The sequence below is a fragment of the Centruroides sculpturatus genome, unplaced genomic scaffold (assembly GCF_000671375.1).
Source record: "Centruroides sculpturatus isolate CEXI.00-Female unplaced genomic scaffold, Cexi_2.0 scaffold32, whole genome shotgun sequence".
Lineage (NCBI taxonomy): Eukaryota > Metazoa > Arthropoda > Arachnida > Scorpiones > Buthidae > Centruroides > Centruroides sculpturatus.
Genome location: NW_019384445.1, coordinates 10,471 through 27,989, shown reverse-complemented (window position 1 = coordinate 27,989; position 17,519 = coordinate 10,471). Strand labels below are relative to the sequence as shown.

At 32.4% G+C, this 17,519-nt stretch overlaps 2 protein-coding genes across 2 annotated transcripts in view; both read right to left on the bottom strand.

Annotated features, from left to right (window-relative positions):
- The window catches only part of LOC111620323 (cytochrome P450 4c21-like), a 5,742-nt gene extending 2,745 nt beyond the window's left edge, over window positions 1-2,997 (bottom strand). The window contains exon 1 of the mRNA XM_023362240.1: window positions 2,862-2,997. Coding sequence (XP_023218008.1) covers window positions 2,862-2,997 — 136 coding nt within the window. The remainder of the gene's footprint in view (window positions 1-2,861) is intronic.
- Window positions 2,998-10,442: 7,445 nt separating this feature from the next.
- LOC111620322 (cytochrome P450 4C1-like) lies at window positions 10,443-17,157 on the bottom strand. Its single transcript, XM_023362239.1, has 13 exons — window positions 17,100-17,157; window positions 15,958-16,092; window positions 15,732-15,844; window positions 15,584-15,669; window positions 15,330-15,520; window positions 14,648-14,717; window positions 13,259-13,385; window positions 12,996-13,193; window positions 12,752-12,925; window positions 11,101-11,167; window positions 10,841-11,020; window positions 10,651-10,779; window positions 10,443-10,535 (listed from the first exon to the last, which is right to left on the bottom strand). Exons 1-13 carry the CDS (start codon window positions 17,155-17,157, stop codon window positions 10,462-10,464), a joined length of 1,602 nt encoding a protein of 533 aa, XP_023218007.1. The 3' UTR covers window positions 10,443-10,461.
- Between the last annotated feature and the right edge of the window lie 362 nt (window positions 17,158-17,519).

Sequence of the window (17,519 nt, the reverse complement as noted above, 5' to 3'; positions counted from 1 at the left end):
TTATAATAAAGTTACAATAAATTAAGTTAATATATAATTATATATACAGTACCTAATTTATATATAATTAATATATAATTATATGTACAGTACCTAATTTATATATAATTTATATATAATACTGTACAGATGATAGTAATCTCTCTGTAGCGTGGCGCTTGACGGCGCGGAAAGTAGTTCGGCTGCCCGAAGACGTTTTACGTAATTATAGGAGTTTTTTTTACCGTTTTTTACGGATACCGTCGCAATTTTTTCGCTGTCTTATAAGAATCGTAATTATGGGAATTCGTTTTATAGGGGTCTACTGTATATTGAATTTAAAATATATATTTTCTATTTCAAATTAGTACTGTCTTGTTCTCGTACATCATATTTTTCAAATAAGCAAAGAAGTCGTGCTTGTCATGTCTTTAACTGCTGTCAGGAAATCAATTTGAATTAAAATAACGTGACTTTTGGTGTGATAATGAAGTTTGTGAATAGTTCTTCTTTCGTTTAGCTTCAAACTCTTTTCTCGACATTGATTCACCCAAAAGATATTACTTGAATTTGAAGACCGAGTTAAAGTATTACAGAATGTAAACATAATTTTTCTATTTAGTGCTTCTATTTTGTTTTAATGCAGAAAAATCAAAAAGACGGATTTAAAGTGAATTGAATAAAATCCGGACTAAGAGAAAAATTTAATATCTAGTTGCTTAACTTTGCAGTCGAAATTAGGTGGCGCCATCTGGTATGAGATTTTACTAAAAAGATTTTACATTTGTAACTATTATAAAATGGCAAGAAGTTTAAATTTGAATGTAGGGATAGGTTTTATAAAAAAAAATTGTAAATGCTCTTAACGAGTTAAAGAACTGTTATGACACCTTTCTGACAAATATCTGTCATCTGAGCCAGGAGAAATGTCATGTTTAACAATAGAATATCCCGTCAGATGTTATAAATCCAGAAACTCGATTGGAGGTAATCTGAAATAAAAAGGAATCAAATTCACAAAATCGGGGAGACGGCCATAGAAATAGTTTCGGCATAATACAGCTTCGATTCTCTTACTCCGGATCATTCCCGTCTCCATATCCAAAGGCCGAATCACCAAATCATGGGTATCGTTTTAAACTCATTTGTAAACACTCTAATATCGAGAGGTGTACTTAGTGTATTTAGTTGTTAGCTTATTTTCTCTGTTCTTTATATATATATTAAATTCTATGTGTTTTTGTAAATGCTCATGTCTCTTCATTTAATTTATACGGACCCTGATCGAACTTACTCGCAACTTCACTCCCAACTCATTTAAGACCTTACTTCAACGCCATCCACTGACACATTATTAGTGGGTTGTAACGACCTAAAGGACTAACGCTCCCACGTATTCTCACATTATGTAAGGTTCCGAAAACGTTAGTCTCGAACTTCTGTCCTCCTAGCACGCTTTTAGTTCAAAAAAGAGGTAGAAGTCTTCGCACATTAAAAATGTGAAAGCTTCTACCTTTCAGACTTTCACCCCGCTTGGAACTTTTTAAACACCCAGCGTATATCCCCAATTTAAAGACTAGCGATCGATCAAAAAATGACCTCCCAAAAATTTTTAGATTTTGGATTCGGGGACCTAAAAATGTCGAGAAATGCGAAAAAATTTGGGGATTTTTATGTATGGATGTTAGCGCGTGTTATCGGTCTTATGCATTTAGTCGATAACTTCCAAAATTTTGCAGAGATCTTTTCGTATTACTGTAGGTAGATTGATGCTACGTATTTTGGTAGTTAAGGGTCGAGAGGGTAGGGAGATAGAGGTGGCTGTGTGTATTTCCAGCAGGCTCGACCTTAAAGACGATTTTACTGGTTATTAGTATTTAAAATTTTTTTATAACATCTATAATCACTTTTAAAATTTAAGTTTTTGCAATTTTATAATAGCTAAAAATATAAAATTTTTAAAATAAAATAAGATAACAGGTGGCTCCTCCAAATGTTGCCAGGAACCTTAAGCAACTAGTTGCTGGATTCCGCCATTTTCTCCGCCAAAGGCCATCTTGCAGGCCATCACATATGTTACCGACTACCAGTGCCGTTCTTTGCACCGATTCCAAATTCATCCTCTCCGCCTTAAACAACTACAGTGACAAATCCCCTACCATCACTCGCAGAATCCATAACAAACCACACATCCACTACAGCCACCAGAAGCACATGCACTTTATCTGGACTTTTTCTCACGTTAGTATTGACATCAACGACAAAGCAGACGACCTCTCTAATAGCAATCTTCCAAACACAGTTAACACTAATTTTATAACCTCCGAAAATCTCCTAACTATTACTAATTCCGATCACCATAACAACATGGAAGGCATCTGGAGCCACGACCCAAATCACAATAACTATCTTTGGCTTAACGACGGCCGACATTCCGGCATATCCACCATTTCCAATCGTTATTTTAACGTTTTAATCAACCGCGCGAGGACCAACTCTTTACTTACAGATCATTTTTTTACTCCCGAAAAATAAAAAGTAATGATAAATGCAGTTATTATCCCAACCAGATCTTTATAAATAAACCAATAACGATACGTTTTATTTCTCGCAAAACAAAGCAAGTAATAATTCAAAAATAATAACACAAAAAAATTCTCTTCATTTAGATTTGTCTCGGATGTGTTGCAATTATTAAAAGAAAATTGTCGACTAAGCATTAAAAATTATAATTTTAAGCAAAATAGTTTGCAGGTAAATTCGTTTTCCTCGTTTTAATACTTGCAAATGTTTCATAAAAAACCAAGAAAAATTTACTTAACTGAAGACTGTTATAAAGTTCTACTTTGTTAAATTAACGATAGTTTCAAACATTTACTTACCTTCAGATGCAGAGGAAGACGGATAATTTACCTGCTGTTTTCTTCTGTTTCTCCATTTCTTTCCTAATAAATATATCACTAGAAGTGATATAATAAGCAAACTTAAAAGAATTTGAAATGAAGTCAACAGACACATGGTTAATAGTCTTCTTGCTCTGCACTTTCTAGTGTACGTAATAATTTTCTACGTATATATATATATATATCTGCAAAATAATAACCTGGAAAAATGCCAATCACAGTTAGTTTTTATGATACGTAATCGACATCTGCCAATTTTTTTACGTCAAATCGCCATGCAGTAAAATCTTTTTGCTCTAAGGTTTGTAATGTGGTAGGTAATAATTGTCTACGTATTTATTGATATACCTGTAGAACAATTAGCATGGAAAAATGCCAATTAAAATCAGAGTTTCTATGACACGTGCCAATGTTTGACGTGTAAACTCATCATACAGCATACTAAAAGTGCTGTAATGATTTTTTCTCGCGTGTCTATAATTTAACCTAGAATTTGAAGTATTTACAAAATATTTCGATTAAAAAGTAATCATAATCTAAGGATATGTTTTTAAAAGTTATATAATTAGGAAATATTATTTTAAATACAATTAGGTTTATTGTAATTTGACATGGAAACGATTCTTACTATATGCCAGCGACACACAGAGCAGGGTGATTTGGGAGCATGATGTTCGATCACCGGTCAGACCCGGTAAATATTTTCGGTGCTCTGATAGAAAACAAGTACTTGCCACGAATTATGAGGGAACTGATGCAAGCTACACCCGACACTGTGTTTCGGCAATACATTTCATGACCGCACGTGGCACCGCGAACTCTCACTAGTTCGAACGAAGTGATAATGTTTGTTGAAATACTTAGAGAAAAAAAATTGCCCTTCTCTTGCTAAGTTCACAGAAATAACAAAATACATAATGTGGTTTTCAGCATCATTCATATAAAAAATGATATCATACGTGCTAAAGCAAAAATAACATAATGGAATAAATGTTTCGAGTACTGCATTTAATTACGACCCTTTAGTGAAACACCCTTTTCTCTTTTAACTGTTATTATAACCGAATATCGTTCAACGTTGAAATATGTTGTAGACGCTTAAAGTTCAGCAGTGTCAAATATTGCAGCTACGTTTAAATTGTTCTGCTGCAAATAAAACAAGCGCATCCGTCCCATTAAAATGCAATTTATTTTCATTAATATTTAAATACTTAAACCAAATCTTAAAACCGAATTTTTTCGTATGTATGTATATTATTCTACTTGCATATAAACAAAGTTGTTATAGGCAATATTTCTTTGTCTTTATTTTATATGCGACACCCGATCCTGGATCGCAAAAAAATGCTGATAATAAAACGTAATCACGAATAAAATATGTTTAAATTTCAGATAATAATACATTGGAACAACTTGAGTCTAAGGAAATATCCCGTTATAGAGTTTTTTAAAAAAATATTGTCAAAAATTGTGTTTTGTTTTGTGTTAATTTACTTTTGGTTCGTACTTGATTTTTTTCATATTTTTGTTTTTGGTTTANTTTAGACGTAACGTCGCGATTTCCAAGTCCCCCAGAGACTCGGTGGTGTCAGATTCAGGTCTCCTGACAGGGCGCCAAAGAGGTGCCGACCCTACGGTCACATGTGTATTACACAAATGTTGTGCGTCTTTAAGGATTAGACGTGCGTAAGTGCAACGTGAAACAAACTGAAGGCTTAGTTTGCTATTTTAGTAACTACCTATTTGCTGGTTTAGTAAAGGTTAAGTATGTATTTAACTAAACCAGCCATTCATATCTTCAAAAATAAAAGATATCCATTTAACTGTTAAATATCTTTACTAGCATGAATTATAAAGAATTCGTGTGAAACTGATCCTGTGTAATATAATTTGTTAATTACTGTTAAGTTCATTAGACATGGGACATACTCTCTTACGAAGAAACACGTATTATGCTCAAATTCAAATATCATTTTAAGTATGTTCACAGTGTGGGTAAGTATTTGTTTTTCTCCAAATTTTATTCGACTCATTATGCTTCGTTAAATTGCTGAAAGTAAATGATAGCTAGCAGGATTTCTCATTTCCCAGTCTATTGCCCATCTCAAGATTTCAAGGAAAATAGTGATCTGTGTTTCAGCATTCAAGAAATCCTGGTATATAATTAATTATATTTGGAATACAGTAGATCCCCCTATAAGACTGGTTNACGAGGTTGAGTCAAACCTTATCCGCGCTAATACTCTAGAATTCATTTTAATCAACTTTTAGAAAAGTCAATTTCTCGACACAATTGCCCAGTTGTTCAAATCACAAATAGAAACACGTAAAAGTTAATTACTTTCTGTTTTTTCATATTTCCTTGATCTTTCTGATAAATTTTTGATCGTGAAAGAAATCTCTAATAAATAAAAAACCTTGATTTTACCTTTACTTTTAAAATAACGAAAGTTAGTTCGTAACTTTCCTCATTTTACTCATAAACAATATAACAATTTCTATAAATATTCCGTCTCTATCACATAGAAAGCAAATTTAAATAAAATAAATTTAGAAAATAATCGAAATAATCAATTACTTATGTTAATCATATTTAATTTAAAAGATTGTTCAAATTTTGTAAATTACTTTAATTTTATTTATAGTAAATTTTTTGAATATATCAAATAACTTTTTTTATAATCATAGTAAGACTCTACCAAAGCTTTTGGGCTAGACTCATGCAGGAATGACAGTTTCTGTAACAATCTAAAAGTATTCTGATCTAATAAATTATATGTTTTATACAAAAATTCAATTAAAAAAAAGAATATGATGACGATACCTGAAACAACGTTTTCTTGTTTTATGATAATGTGTATCCGCACAAATTCCACAGCACTGTGGATACTCTTTTAGAACTCCTCCTCGAGATGTCAAAGTAACGTCTTTATAGTCCTGTTGGGAATTCGAGCTGTCGTGTGAATTTTAGAGCTTCGTTAATTTTTATTTTTATCATTATTTCCCTTTTTCCACTCTTTCATGGAAGTTAAAGTTAGACCTTTTGACCTATAAGTGTACTGCGTCACTTTGAAAGGTGACCTTCTATTCGTCTGTGAAACTTCTNTGCACACTCGGTAAGTAATCCTACAATTTTTTGTTTATAGCGTAGTTTATACGGATTATTTCCAAAAAAATATGCGTATTTTGGAAATGTTGAGTCGGATTAGTCTAAAATCGATTAATTTTATGGAATAAAACCTTTCAAACAGCCGTAGTCCGTAAACTTCACACGTGTCGAGCTGTGATTGGATGTGATTCCTACAAAATCGGATTTATAAAGAACGGAACGTATCTACCGTCTTATAGGGAAATCTACTGTATATTATAGAATAAATATGTACTCGAAAAGAACGGTAATTATTTTCGTTTTTGAGAATAATTTGATATGTTTTGTAATCTGCACGATAGGAATAAAATTAATTAACGTTGTTGTCTAAATATGTTTTAAAAGTTGTCTTTTAATTTCGTAGAAATTTCCAAAAATAAAAAATTTTCTGAAGTTTAATTGATAATTAATTTCAACAAGAAAAGAAGAAAATCCTTTGAATTGTGTAGATGATTTAAAGGAAAAAATCCATCAACATTTGCCAACTATCTCCGCTGTTAAGAGATTTTATTTAAATAATAACATTTATATTACAGTATTAATCATAATAAATAAATAGTGTGCGGCGCCATCTTTTATCGGATTTTTTCATAAAATTTTTTAAACATTATTAATTAATATAAAAAGGCAAAAAACTTAAATTTTGAGAGTAGAGACGAATTTTTAAAAATATTATATATGCTAATTAAAAGTATAATTCTTATTAAATCTGACCCCACTAGAAATATAGTTTATGAATCTCTTCAATTTCCCCATCCTTGATTTAATTGTAGCCATCGAAATTTAATAGCAGTAATGCCCCATATATAGAAATAACCTTGAAATTTCAAGACTTTTGGCTCATCCAGTCCTTAGTTAATGCAAAAATAGTAGCCGACACACGCAATTTTGTCAGGAGTTTTTTATATTTTAGATATGTAATCGACATATCAATATAGGTTATATCTTCAATTATCATTCAAAGTTTCACAGTTTCAAACACTCACTCTATATGTCTTTAGAATTTGTCAGGGAAGATAAGAGAATATGCATCAAATTTTGCATTAAATTGGGGGAAACGTCAAAAAACGCCTGCCCGACTTGATAAAATAAGCTGCAGGGAGGAAGCTCAATCAAAGTGAATATGTTACGATTATCACAAAGAAGATCAAAGTTGACAAATTGCTGTAACTGACGATCAACATATTGGACGAGACTAAAATGCAATCATTTGTGCTGGTGAAAGAGCAAACGTTGGAAAAATTACAGACGGTTGCAAATACAAGCTATGTGAAATATAATTATGATGGCCCAAAGGAACTAAAAAAAATGACGTCAGAAAATTGAACATTCGTTGATGGCAACGCCAAGCCACATATAAACGTTGTAATTATTACTTATGTGGCAAAACATGGTGCTAATGTTCTACAACTTTACTGTTTCCCCGATCCAGGACCTAATGAGAGTCGAAGCAATGTTTTTGACGCACTTGGCGGCGGATTAGCTTTTTAGTCCACTGTGCACGAATGTTTGCGATGATTTGAGGGCATTAAGAGACCTCAGACCTATCAATTGGCTTTATGGCCGATTTGTCAAAGTGACAGCCTACCGCTCTGGGGACCAGGCAGATCCGGATAGGTAGAAAAATCCCCAGAAATTTTCCGAGATGTGGTCCGTCTGGATATGTCGGGCCCAGTCCCTCACCATCCAGCTACCCCTATTGTGGTCCTGATCAAACCCATAATGCGTTTGCTAAAAAAGGCCCTCTTAAAGCCCACAGGTTGGAAAGAGTTAAAGAAACGGTCTATACATTGCTAAGGCTCTGTCCTAATAAGTTGATCTTTTTACCAAACAATCGATGGAATTCATGCATGACAAATCGAAGAAAATTTTGCAAACACTTAAAGTATTTTACTTATACTTTCTATATTGAATGTCGTTTAATTTGATCTAATTATATTTCAACTATCCGGGCAAGTTTAAAATTGCATGTGTAAGCCATCCGCACACATATCCGTACATACAGAAAATTTCACGAATTGTTTTGCATTTCTCAACGTTTTAAGGTGTCCTAAATACAAAAATTCAAAAATCATGTTGAGGAATCACGTTTTCTCTGTTCTCTCTGTTATAACAACAGGAAAAGTGATATTTATACAACGTATTATTTATTTTTTCAACTGTAAAAATCTCGTTCAAAAGTTCTGTTCCGAAAGAGATCTGCAATTCACTTTCACCACAAATCTGCTGTGGTTAAGACAACAGCATTGGTTTCAGGAAAGTCGTGGTACGAAGGCGATTTGCCGATCGCTTTGAAGTGTGGGAAAGTACTTCATTATCTCACACAAATCACACAATTTAAACATTTTCGCCAGGAATGTTTACACAATTTTCCTCATGCCTTCTCTTGCGGATTAATGAAGTGCATAGTATTACATTTAACTCGTGAATAAATTATAAGAAATCTTTGATTATAATAAAATTAGAGGCATTCAATCAATTGTTGTAAACGAACAGGTATAAAAAAATTCAATTAAATTTTTCGACATCGTAAAGATGACAAACGGAATTAGCAAAACACAATAAATCATTGCTCGTTCAGAATCAAATATCCATGAAAAATTTTAAAGAAGTTGAATTTTGGTGCAATTTGAAAAAGATTGTAGATTTATAAATTTCGATTGTCGTGCGTTTCTTTGTGAGTGTAAATGAATGTTTGTTTATCACTCTGATTACGGTTTCTCCTTATTCTCGAAAATGGAGCTAAATAAATGACAATGGAGAGAAGAAATACACAGCAAGAAGGCAGGAGGCCTCTATTAACTATATATTAACTTTCGGTTTGTAACGGAAAGTATGATAGTGTAAACCCGAGGGTTTGAAGGCGTAAATTTTTGAGTTTAACATATTTTACATTAGAGGATAAAAAAATAATTTATCCCAAGTTATAACGGAAATCGATCGGATTTTGAATTTTACAAATCCACAAGGTAGGAGAGAAGAAAGACAAGTTATCGTCCTTTTGTTAATTAGTCATCGTGCACGTGCTGATTAGTCAGCATAACGAGTGAACGAGCTGTTGGCTCACTCGTTATGCTGACCTGTTGGCTCAGTGCCAACGACGATCGTATAAAAACGTCGTCACGGGATGTTCAGGGCGACCGTCCCTCTGCGCGATCATCAGGAAAGTCTGATTACAAGTGTCTTCCGTCCCGATCATGTGCGAGGAGAAGCCGGTAGAAGACATAAGCCTGTGACATACAGCCAGCTTTCATAGTCCAAAATGATTGTCGCATACCGTCATTTAACATAAGGTATAACTGATCGAAAATATAACTCTCACACTAGAGACTTTGTAAACTCTCCCACGCTGCGTAGTGAATAGTTAGATCGCTATTATAAACAGATTTGTGTTATGCGCATTTAAGCATTAAGGCTGTAACTTTATTATATATACTCCTGTAAATTAATTTTAGTTATAGAATAAACCTATATTTTGTTATTTGTTAAACCTGTCTTCTGTCTATCCGAGGAAACCTGCCGATTTACCGACGCACTCCCCACTGGATTTGCCCTCCTAGCTATCCAACGACTCCGAGATCGGGCTTTACCAGCCTGTGCAGATTAAGTAGTCAGTACGAAATTTACCCCTGACCCACTGCTTATCTCACAATAATTGGATTGAAATATTTTCTCTAAAAAGAATTAAACAGATACCTGCCACAACACGCACAAAAATAGCATGATGTACAAAAAGAGAAACGATTAAATTAACATATATTTTAAGCTAAATAAATACAAAATATGATTTAAAATTCCAACCTGGCATTGTGACGATGTCACAATGTATTAATTGCTCGTATTAACTTTTTATTTAGTTACTGCTAATTTTATGTCTGAAGAATTCGTTTGCGTTACGTTCGTGTTGCTGATGTGTTACTACTGCTTGACTTTTGTATTGAAACTAGTTTAGTGGATCACAACGTATCAATGCGCTACGTTTACAAAAAACTTTTAAATGCCTTTTATAAGGTTAAAAATTTTTATACATTTCAAGTGATAAAAAATTCAAACTTTTGGAAGATATAAAATATTATGCAATTAAATTCAAACACAAAATTCGTGAAAAGCATTTCGACTGCTCTGTTGTAAGGTAAATAAATACACTAAACGCTTTAAAATATAATTTTAGAGAATTTATTACAAAAATTAGTATATTATTTTCGACACAGTAACATTAATCAATCTAAACGAAAAGGGTCTATGTCAGATGACAAAGATGGAAGACGACATTGACGGTCAAACATAAATCACAGTATTATAAATTGCAAAAAGTTTAATTGTTTATGACAAAAGTAGTATAAAAACGTTTTAAGAACATAGAAAAGAAAAGAGCTGAAAGAAATCACACGTATGTGTCAACGTTTGCAAGTCGCCTTCTATTTCTTTTCTCTAACATTGACTTTTTCTGGCCAGGCTGAACATGTCTACACATTTGAAGCGCGGATTATCATATAGATAAGAATCTGGAATACATGAAACATTGTATTATGAACAACTGTTTCGTTAATTTATAGATTTATTACTTTCTGAAAGAGAATATTTTTTTCTTTTATCGTTTCTCGACAGTCATTCTTATACCGAATTTAGGACGAAGAACTATGTCAGCGGATTCGAAAATCTTATCTCTGTGGTCCAAAGACTCCACTCGAAAATGTCGAAGAACATTGGCTAAAACTGTCTTCATCTCCATCATGGCGAATCTTTGACCTGAAGAAATGTAAATACATCAGAAAAACAGGAGGCCTTTGTTCGTGTCGAGGATACTTACCAATGCAATTGCGTGGACCGGCAGAGAACGGTAGAAAGGCAAAGGGGTGACGTTTCTCGCAGTTTTCTGGTAGAAATCGATCCGGATCGAACACTTCGGGATTTTCAAACACGGTTGGATTATGATGAATTCCATAAATGTTTACTGCAAGAGACGATTTTGCCGGCAAGATATAATCACCTGAAAGAAAATTTAATTGTTATCAATAGAATTTTTGTAATTGCTGGGAAGTGTATTTACTCTCAAAATGCGATACATACCCACTTTTAAATCGGATGGATTCCTTCTCACTATGACTGGAACCGGAGGATAGATTCTGAGTGTCTCCTGAAATTACTTTAATATTTCAAAATAGTTTTCGACATCAAAGTAGTATTTAACATCAAATTTTTTTTTGTGTTTACAAACAAAATTCACAAAATATAAATAGATTTGATAATCTTAAATACTTTCTCTTAAGATACAAAAAAGTTTATCTTAAAATGAAAAAGGAAAAATGCGAAATACATGTCTTAGGTACATAAGTATATTGCGATACACTTCTACAATTGTAATAGTTTCCTTATCTTTTGTTTCTGATTAAGTGTAAAAATCGCTAAAAGTAGCCATAGTGTACGCGATGGCAGAGAAAACATATATACATACTGCATATTGTCACTACTGTCTAAGGGAAAGTAGTAAAGCCAATTTATAGCTTTTGGAATGTACAGGTCTGATTTGTTTATACTTGCCACACTTCAGATGCCGTGCAGGGAAAGTTGACCGCTTTTTCTACTCGTACCACTCGCTACAGAGCAAAGTGTGTTTTGTGATTTTCAAGATTTTTGCAGGCAAGTTTTCAAACATTTTAACCTACTGTTACACATGTGACTTGAACATTGATGTTAAGCATAATGCACACCAAAAGAATTGTAGTTTGTTATACTGTAGTCGTTTTTTGTCTATCAGTTTAGAGGTTCATTTTCCAAAACGGCGTGTCGGGTATTATGTAATAGTAACATAAATAGATAAACTGAAAGAAAAGGACAAAAATAAGAAACCAGAAACATTTCAAGACAACCTGTTAAGAAATTAAACTTAGACCGACCTTCTAGACCTAAACCTACCAGAGATGACTCCATTGTTAGCAGCAATAAATCGTTCCATTCTGATGTATTATCTGTAATGGACTTCGTGCCATCGACTAAAGAACCAGAAAACGAAGACGCTGAATGTATCTTCTGCAACGGAAAATTCTCCAAAGATGCACGAGGAAAAATTTAGATTTAATGCTTTAGCTGTTTTCTGTTGGCTCATTTTGATTGTACCGGAGCAGTGAAGGAAAATTATAGCTATGACTTTTGTAAATAGACTCGAAGCAGGAATGACACGCACATAATCTTAAAAATATGGTTTTTATAATTAAAAATAACAATGTTTTATGAAATCTAATTAGTTTTCCCTCTATTTGTAACTCTTTTAGGTAATTTTTTATAACAACGAAATAAATAGTATTATTTTACAAGTGACTGTTCATTACAATTAGCTATAGTATGTACTCATGATAATTTTGCGATTTTTATTCAGAAACCAGTAAAGTTATTTTTAAAAATGTAAATGGTATCCCATAATACCCTTGTTTCTCTACAGCTTTAAGCACTGTTTAGGTTTACCTTTACGTTGTATAATTTTAAATGTACTAAAGCCTTTAGTTAATAGCAACGAACGAAAAAACCAAAATGCATTTTGGGTGTTTTTGTTCCCATACTTATGTAGGTAATTTTGTTTTTACTAAACGTTTTCACTTTGATTCCTGAGCGTTTGTTCCCATCATTGGTCTGATAATCCTCACTATTACCTGTTGTACGGTTATTGATAATTTATGCGTCTAAATTTCACCTTTCAACCAGGAATTTAAAAATAAATTGTTACCTTGACAACACATTCCAGATACTTCATTTTTCTAAGGTCTTCGGACATAATAGAACTATTCGTGTCTTTACCAAAAATTTCTTCCTGCTCCTGGTAAACTTTCTCTTGTATATCCGGATGCAATCCGAGTAGATAAAGAGACCAACTAATTCCCATTGCGCTTGTGTCCTGCCCCTAACAAAAAGACAATTTTTATATACTCCGAATCCCTTTTTCTTAAATTCGTATATAAAACTGATTTTACTGCAAACATTAATGTATCAACTTCTTCTCTGATATCTTCTTCGTTGAGACTTTTATCCGTTAAATGATGATAAAGCAGTAAATCTAGAAATGCTCGCCTCTTCTTTACCCCTGTAACTTCATTTTCTTCTTGAAAGTTTTCGATTGTTTTATTGTCTTTCAGTTCTTCGATCATTTTCTGTTTCTTTTGTCTAATTACCTGAATTGTTTTCATTTATTAATTAACAACGTAAACAGTTTATGAATAAAAAGAAATGAACTTGCCTTTCTGTCGAATTCGTGAATCCTGTCAATGTCTTTATAGAATTTTTTCCCTAATGGACAAAGGTTGAAAATGGGACTGAACCAATACCAAGGCTTCATGAACCATTGAATAACTGCCGATGTTATACTAAATTATAAAACACAATGCGGTATAATATAAATACTTGAAGTAACTGAAATATATTTCACATTGTTAAAAATATTTTAAAATTTTAAACCTGAAACAAAATAATTTTTTTTAAACTTTATAAAATAATTTTGACATTAGATTGAGATAAATAAATGATTTTGAAAGCTGCACTAAGTTTTCTTTGTTACAGTATTCATTTGTAAAAGTATATCTTAACGAAACTTGTGATAAATCTATTGGGCGTATTTGAAATATTATAGCATTGTCAACATGTCTTTCTAAAATCTCAAGCAACTGGTTGCTGCTAATATGCTACCATCGTGTTTTTTAGTATTCCAACAGTATGCAGAGGGAAAACTTGTAGATTTATAGGAGTAAAATATAAGAAGGCTGTTTAAACGCAAGGAAAGCAGAAAGTCTTCTCTCTGCATGGAAGTTTATAGTTAAGAAGTTTAATTAGAGCTCTAACCAGTCAAAATAATTGTTTTATTTGATGTGTTAGTAAATGTATTTTTAATACTTCTATGTACATTTTTTACATGTTTATATTGTTTGTTTTATGTTACTCTGTTTTTTAATATTTATTTAATATTTTAATTTTATTTTTATTTTATCTTATTCCGTTGCTTATTTAATTTTGAATTTTGAATTTTGTAGTCCATTGATTGAATTCTTTAATTCAAATTTGTTCTAAACCTGAGGATGAACTGTGAAACAGGCTGAAAACGTTTGTTTAAAATAAATTATATTTTTCGGAAAGAATAAAGTGTTAGTTATATGTATAGACCTTTCATACGTCCAAATAGTTAAGAATAAATGCGTGACAATAAATAAAAATATTATTTATTGTCACTCGTTATTATAAGCGTTATTATTTATTTATTGCAAAACTACCTTATATTCAAATAGTTTGAACCTGTTATACTAATATGTTTAATTGCATCGTTGAATGTAAAATAGTGATTAGAAGATATTTAGTGTATTTTTCCCTCATGAAAGAGGCAGCAAGGATTGCATTGTATGCGTAAATAGAAACTCTTTCGTTTTTTTCAAAGAACCACAGGGCACATAAAGCAAGCTATAGTAAGCGGTAAAACTAAGATTGTTGTACAATAATCGACAGAGAAACGAAAATAGTGATTACATGAAAATTAAAAAAATTGCTAGTAGCTCCTTAGAGTAATTCAAAAGCAAGTTATAAATAGTTTTCAATAAAAACGTTTTATTCAGATTTTTCATTAAATATTTTTTCAACTTACTCATTAATGGCAACGCCGTAATCAGTACCAGATTTGTCTTGAGTGTTGAATCGAACTCCCATTGCTGAATCTGTAAATAATAATATTACATTTATTAAATAACATATTGAATTTGTCACTTTTCTTAGTAAAGTTGTCTGTATTAACCGTAAAAAATTTCGAACATAATGTGACTCAATTTAAAAAAGTACTGAGAAAAAGAAAGATTTTAACAAATTAGAAACTTTTTTTTATGATTATAAAAATGACACATTCCAATATATTAATGCGTCAGAATATCACTATAAAATTTCGCAATAGCAATCGTATTTGCAATCGGAAGTTTCGTTGGCTCTAATTCAGAATCTGTCGGTCCTGTGCCTCATTATTCTTTTTTCTGCTATGGTCCGACTAGTTGACCTCACGATGTATACGATTAAAACAAATTGTCTTATTTGCAAAATAAAAACAAAAACCAAAATTCTCGAAATGAAAGAAAATTTTTAATTTACAATAACATTTCGAAATTGTCGTAATGAAGAGACAAGTTTAAAAAACACACTTTCAACTGCTCGTTCATTTTTTCAGCACATTTTCGAATTGTAATTTTTTTCAGAATATTAAAAAAATGTTAAAAACATTTTTTCTGTTTGTAAATAGGCAATTTTCCCTGCCAGCAAAGCATTGCTTAATCAATTCTTACCTCCAATAATATCCAAAGTGCACATACTGATTAACCCGTCAATAAGAAACTCTTCATTTCGCTTTTTATTTTTCAACTTTTCAACTAAGATGTTTGAGTGGTCGTTGAAAATTCCTTGAAAGTCTTCGAGAATTCGAAAGTGAAATGCCGGAGTTAACAATTTCCTACGATGTCTCCACTTATCGTTCGAACTGTTTCGATTGTAAACAAATAAATTACTTGTATTAATGTGAAATATTCAATGATTGTTTTACCTTGTTATAAGACCTGTTCCCAGCCACGGATGAATAATATTATAAATCCAATCTTTGTTGATCACGGTGTTATTCTTTAGCACTTCCTGTATTAAATAATCAATTGTTAACGTGACAAATCACTTGTTATGTGATTAAGCAAGTATACCTGAGCCACTTCGGGGTGAGATAATATAATATAATGATAGCCACCCCAAGAAACTTTTACTAATTTCTCTTTGATGAATCCCAAACACGCGCAATTCAATAGTTGAATTATAACTAAAAAAATTTATTAAACAGGGCATTAACTTTTATTGATCGTTATTCGAAAACAAATTCGAAAATAATATTATATCGTAAGATATAATTTAATACTTTGAAATTATACTTACAGGTGCCACAAAGTTTTCGATAATCTTGCGCTTTTACTGGACTGAAAATCAAATTCCAAAGAAGAGGCCAATTTGGGAATTTCGGTATTTCGTTCCTCGATTTGTTGTCACTCCTTTTATTCCATATTAAGAGATCTGAATAAAAATAGGTAATTTTCGTTTTGTATTGAATACGAATATTTTCACCAACGTATTTTTTCGACAGGAAATTCGGTATAATTTACAAATTCATATTTTTCGGTTGATACTGGTATGGGGAAATAAAAAGAAGGACAGACGAAGAATTTTGTTAAGTAAAACTGTAAAATCACGGTCTGGTGTTACTATGGAAGAGCTGACAAGAACAGTTCGGTACAGAAAACCGTTTGCTGCGGTGATCGTTGTATGCCAAATGGAAACAGCATTATAAGAGAAAGTTATTATTATATGTTTCTTAATTATTTTTTGAAATAAATGTAGTTTAAAATGAAACATGTGCTACTTTTATTCTTCTTGATGTGCGTACATAATGTATTATTTAAATTCAACTATAAGTAATCGTCATTTTCGTTTTGTAATTTTGCTCTAAAATTTATTTTAAAAAATTTTTAAGTTTAAAATTACGCTGGATGATAAATANTATCAAATAACTTTTTTTATAATCATAGTAAGACTCTACCAAAGCTTTTGGGCTAGACTCATGCAGGAATGACAGTTTCTGTAACAATCTAAAAGTATTCTGATCTAATAAATTATATGTTTTATACAAAAATTCAATTAAAAAAAAGAATATGATGACGATACCTGAAACAACGTTTTCTTGTTTTATGATAATGTGTATCCGCACAAATTCCACAGCACTGTGGATACTCTTTTAGAACTCCTCCTCGAGATGTCAAAGTAACGTCTTTATAGTCCTGTTGGGAATTCGAGCTGTCGTGTGAATTTTAGAGCTTCGTTAATTTTTATTTTTATCATTATTTCCCTTTTTCCACTCTTTCATGGAAGTTAAAGTTAGACCTTTTGACCTATAAGTGTACTGCGTCACTTTGAAAGGTGACCTTCTATTCGTCTGTGAAACTTCTCCCCTCACAACAGGGGATTATTCATTTCAACCTCTGTCACAATTTACAAATCAGTAGTCAATTAACAAGAACCTTTACCTGTTTCATGATAGAGAGTAACAAAAAGATGGCCCGCGGATGTTCTGATCTTAGCCATCGGCGGCAATTAATTTAATAAGTTGACAGCTGTTGTCAAATTTATGATGAGAAAGTGTCACAATAACGTAAACAACTCTTGACTTGCGTCAAGAGTTACATGCGATTGCATCAAATTTTCCCCGATGATTCCCCCTCCGGGACATGTATAAAAAGGGGTCGCACTTGTACCTCCAGGCGTCGACAACCGAAGCGGACACAGCCAAGCGGACAGCAGGCAGACACCCACAGCGGACCTCAAGGAACACCAGACCTATACCGCCTTCCTGCCAGAATCTTTACCTGAAGAGAAGGGAGACTACGATCAGGAACCGCCGATCCAAGAGCGTTTTATTAACGCCCAATATAACGAGTGGAAATCCG

Coding starts and splice junctions, on each gene's coding strand:
- LOC111620322 (XM_023362239.1), bottom strand. CDS start 17,157: ATGGCTAAGATCAGAACATCCGCGGGCCATCTTTTTGTTACTCTCTAT. Junction 14,718..15,329: donor CACTTTGGATATTATTGGAG/GTAAGAATTGAT, acceptor TATTATTTACAG/ATTCAGCAATGGGAGTTCGA. Junction 12,926..12,995: donor TTGATACATTAATGTTTGCA/GTAAAATCAGTT, acceptor TCTTTTTGTTAG/GGGCAGGACACAAGCGCAAT.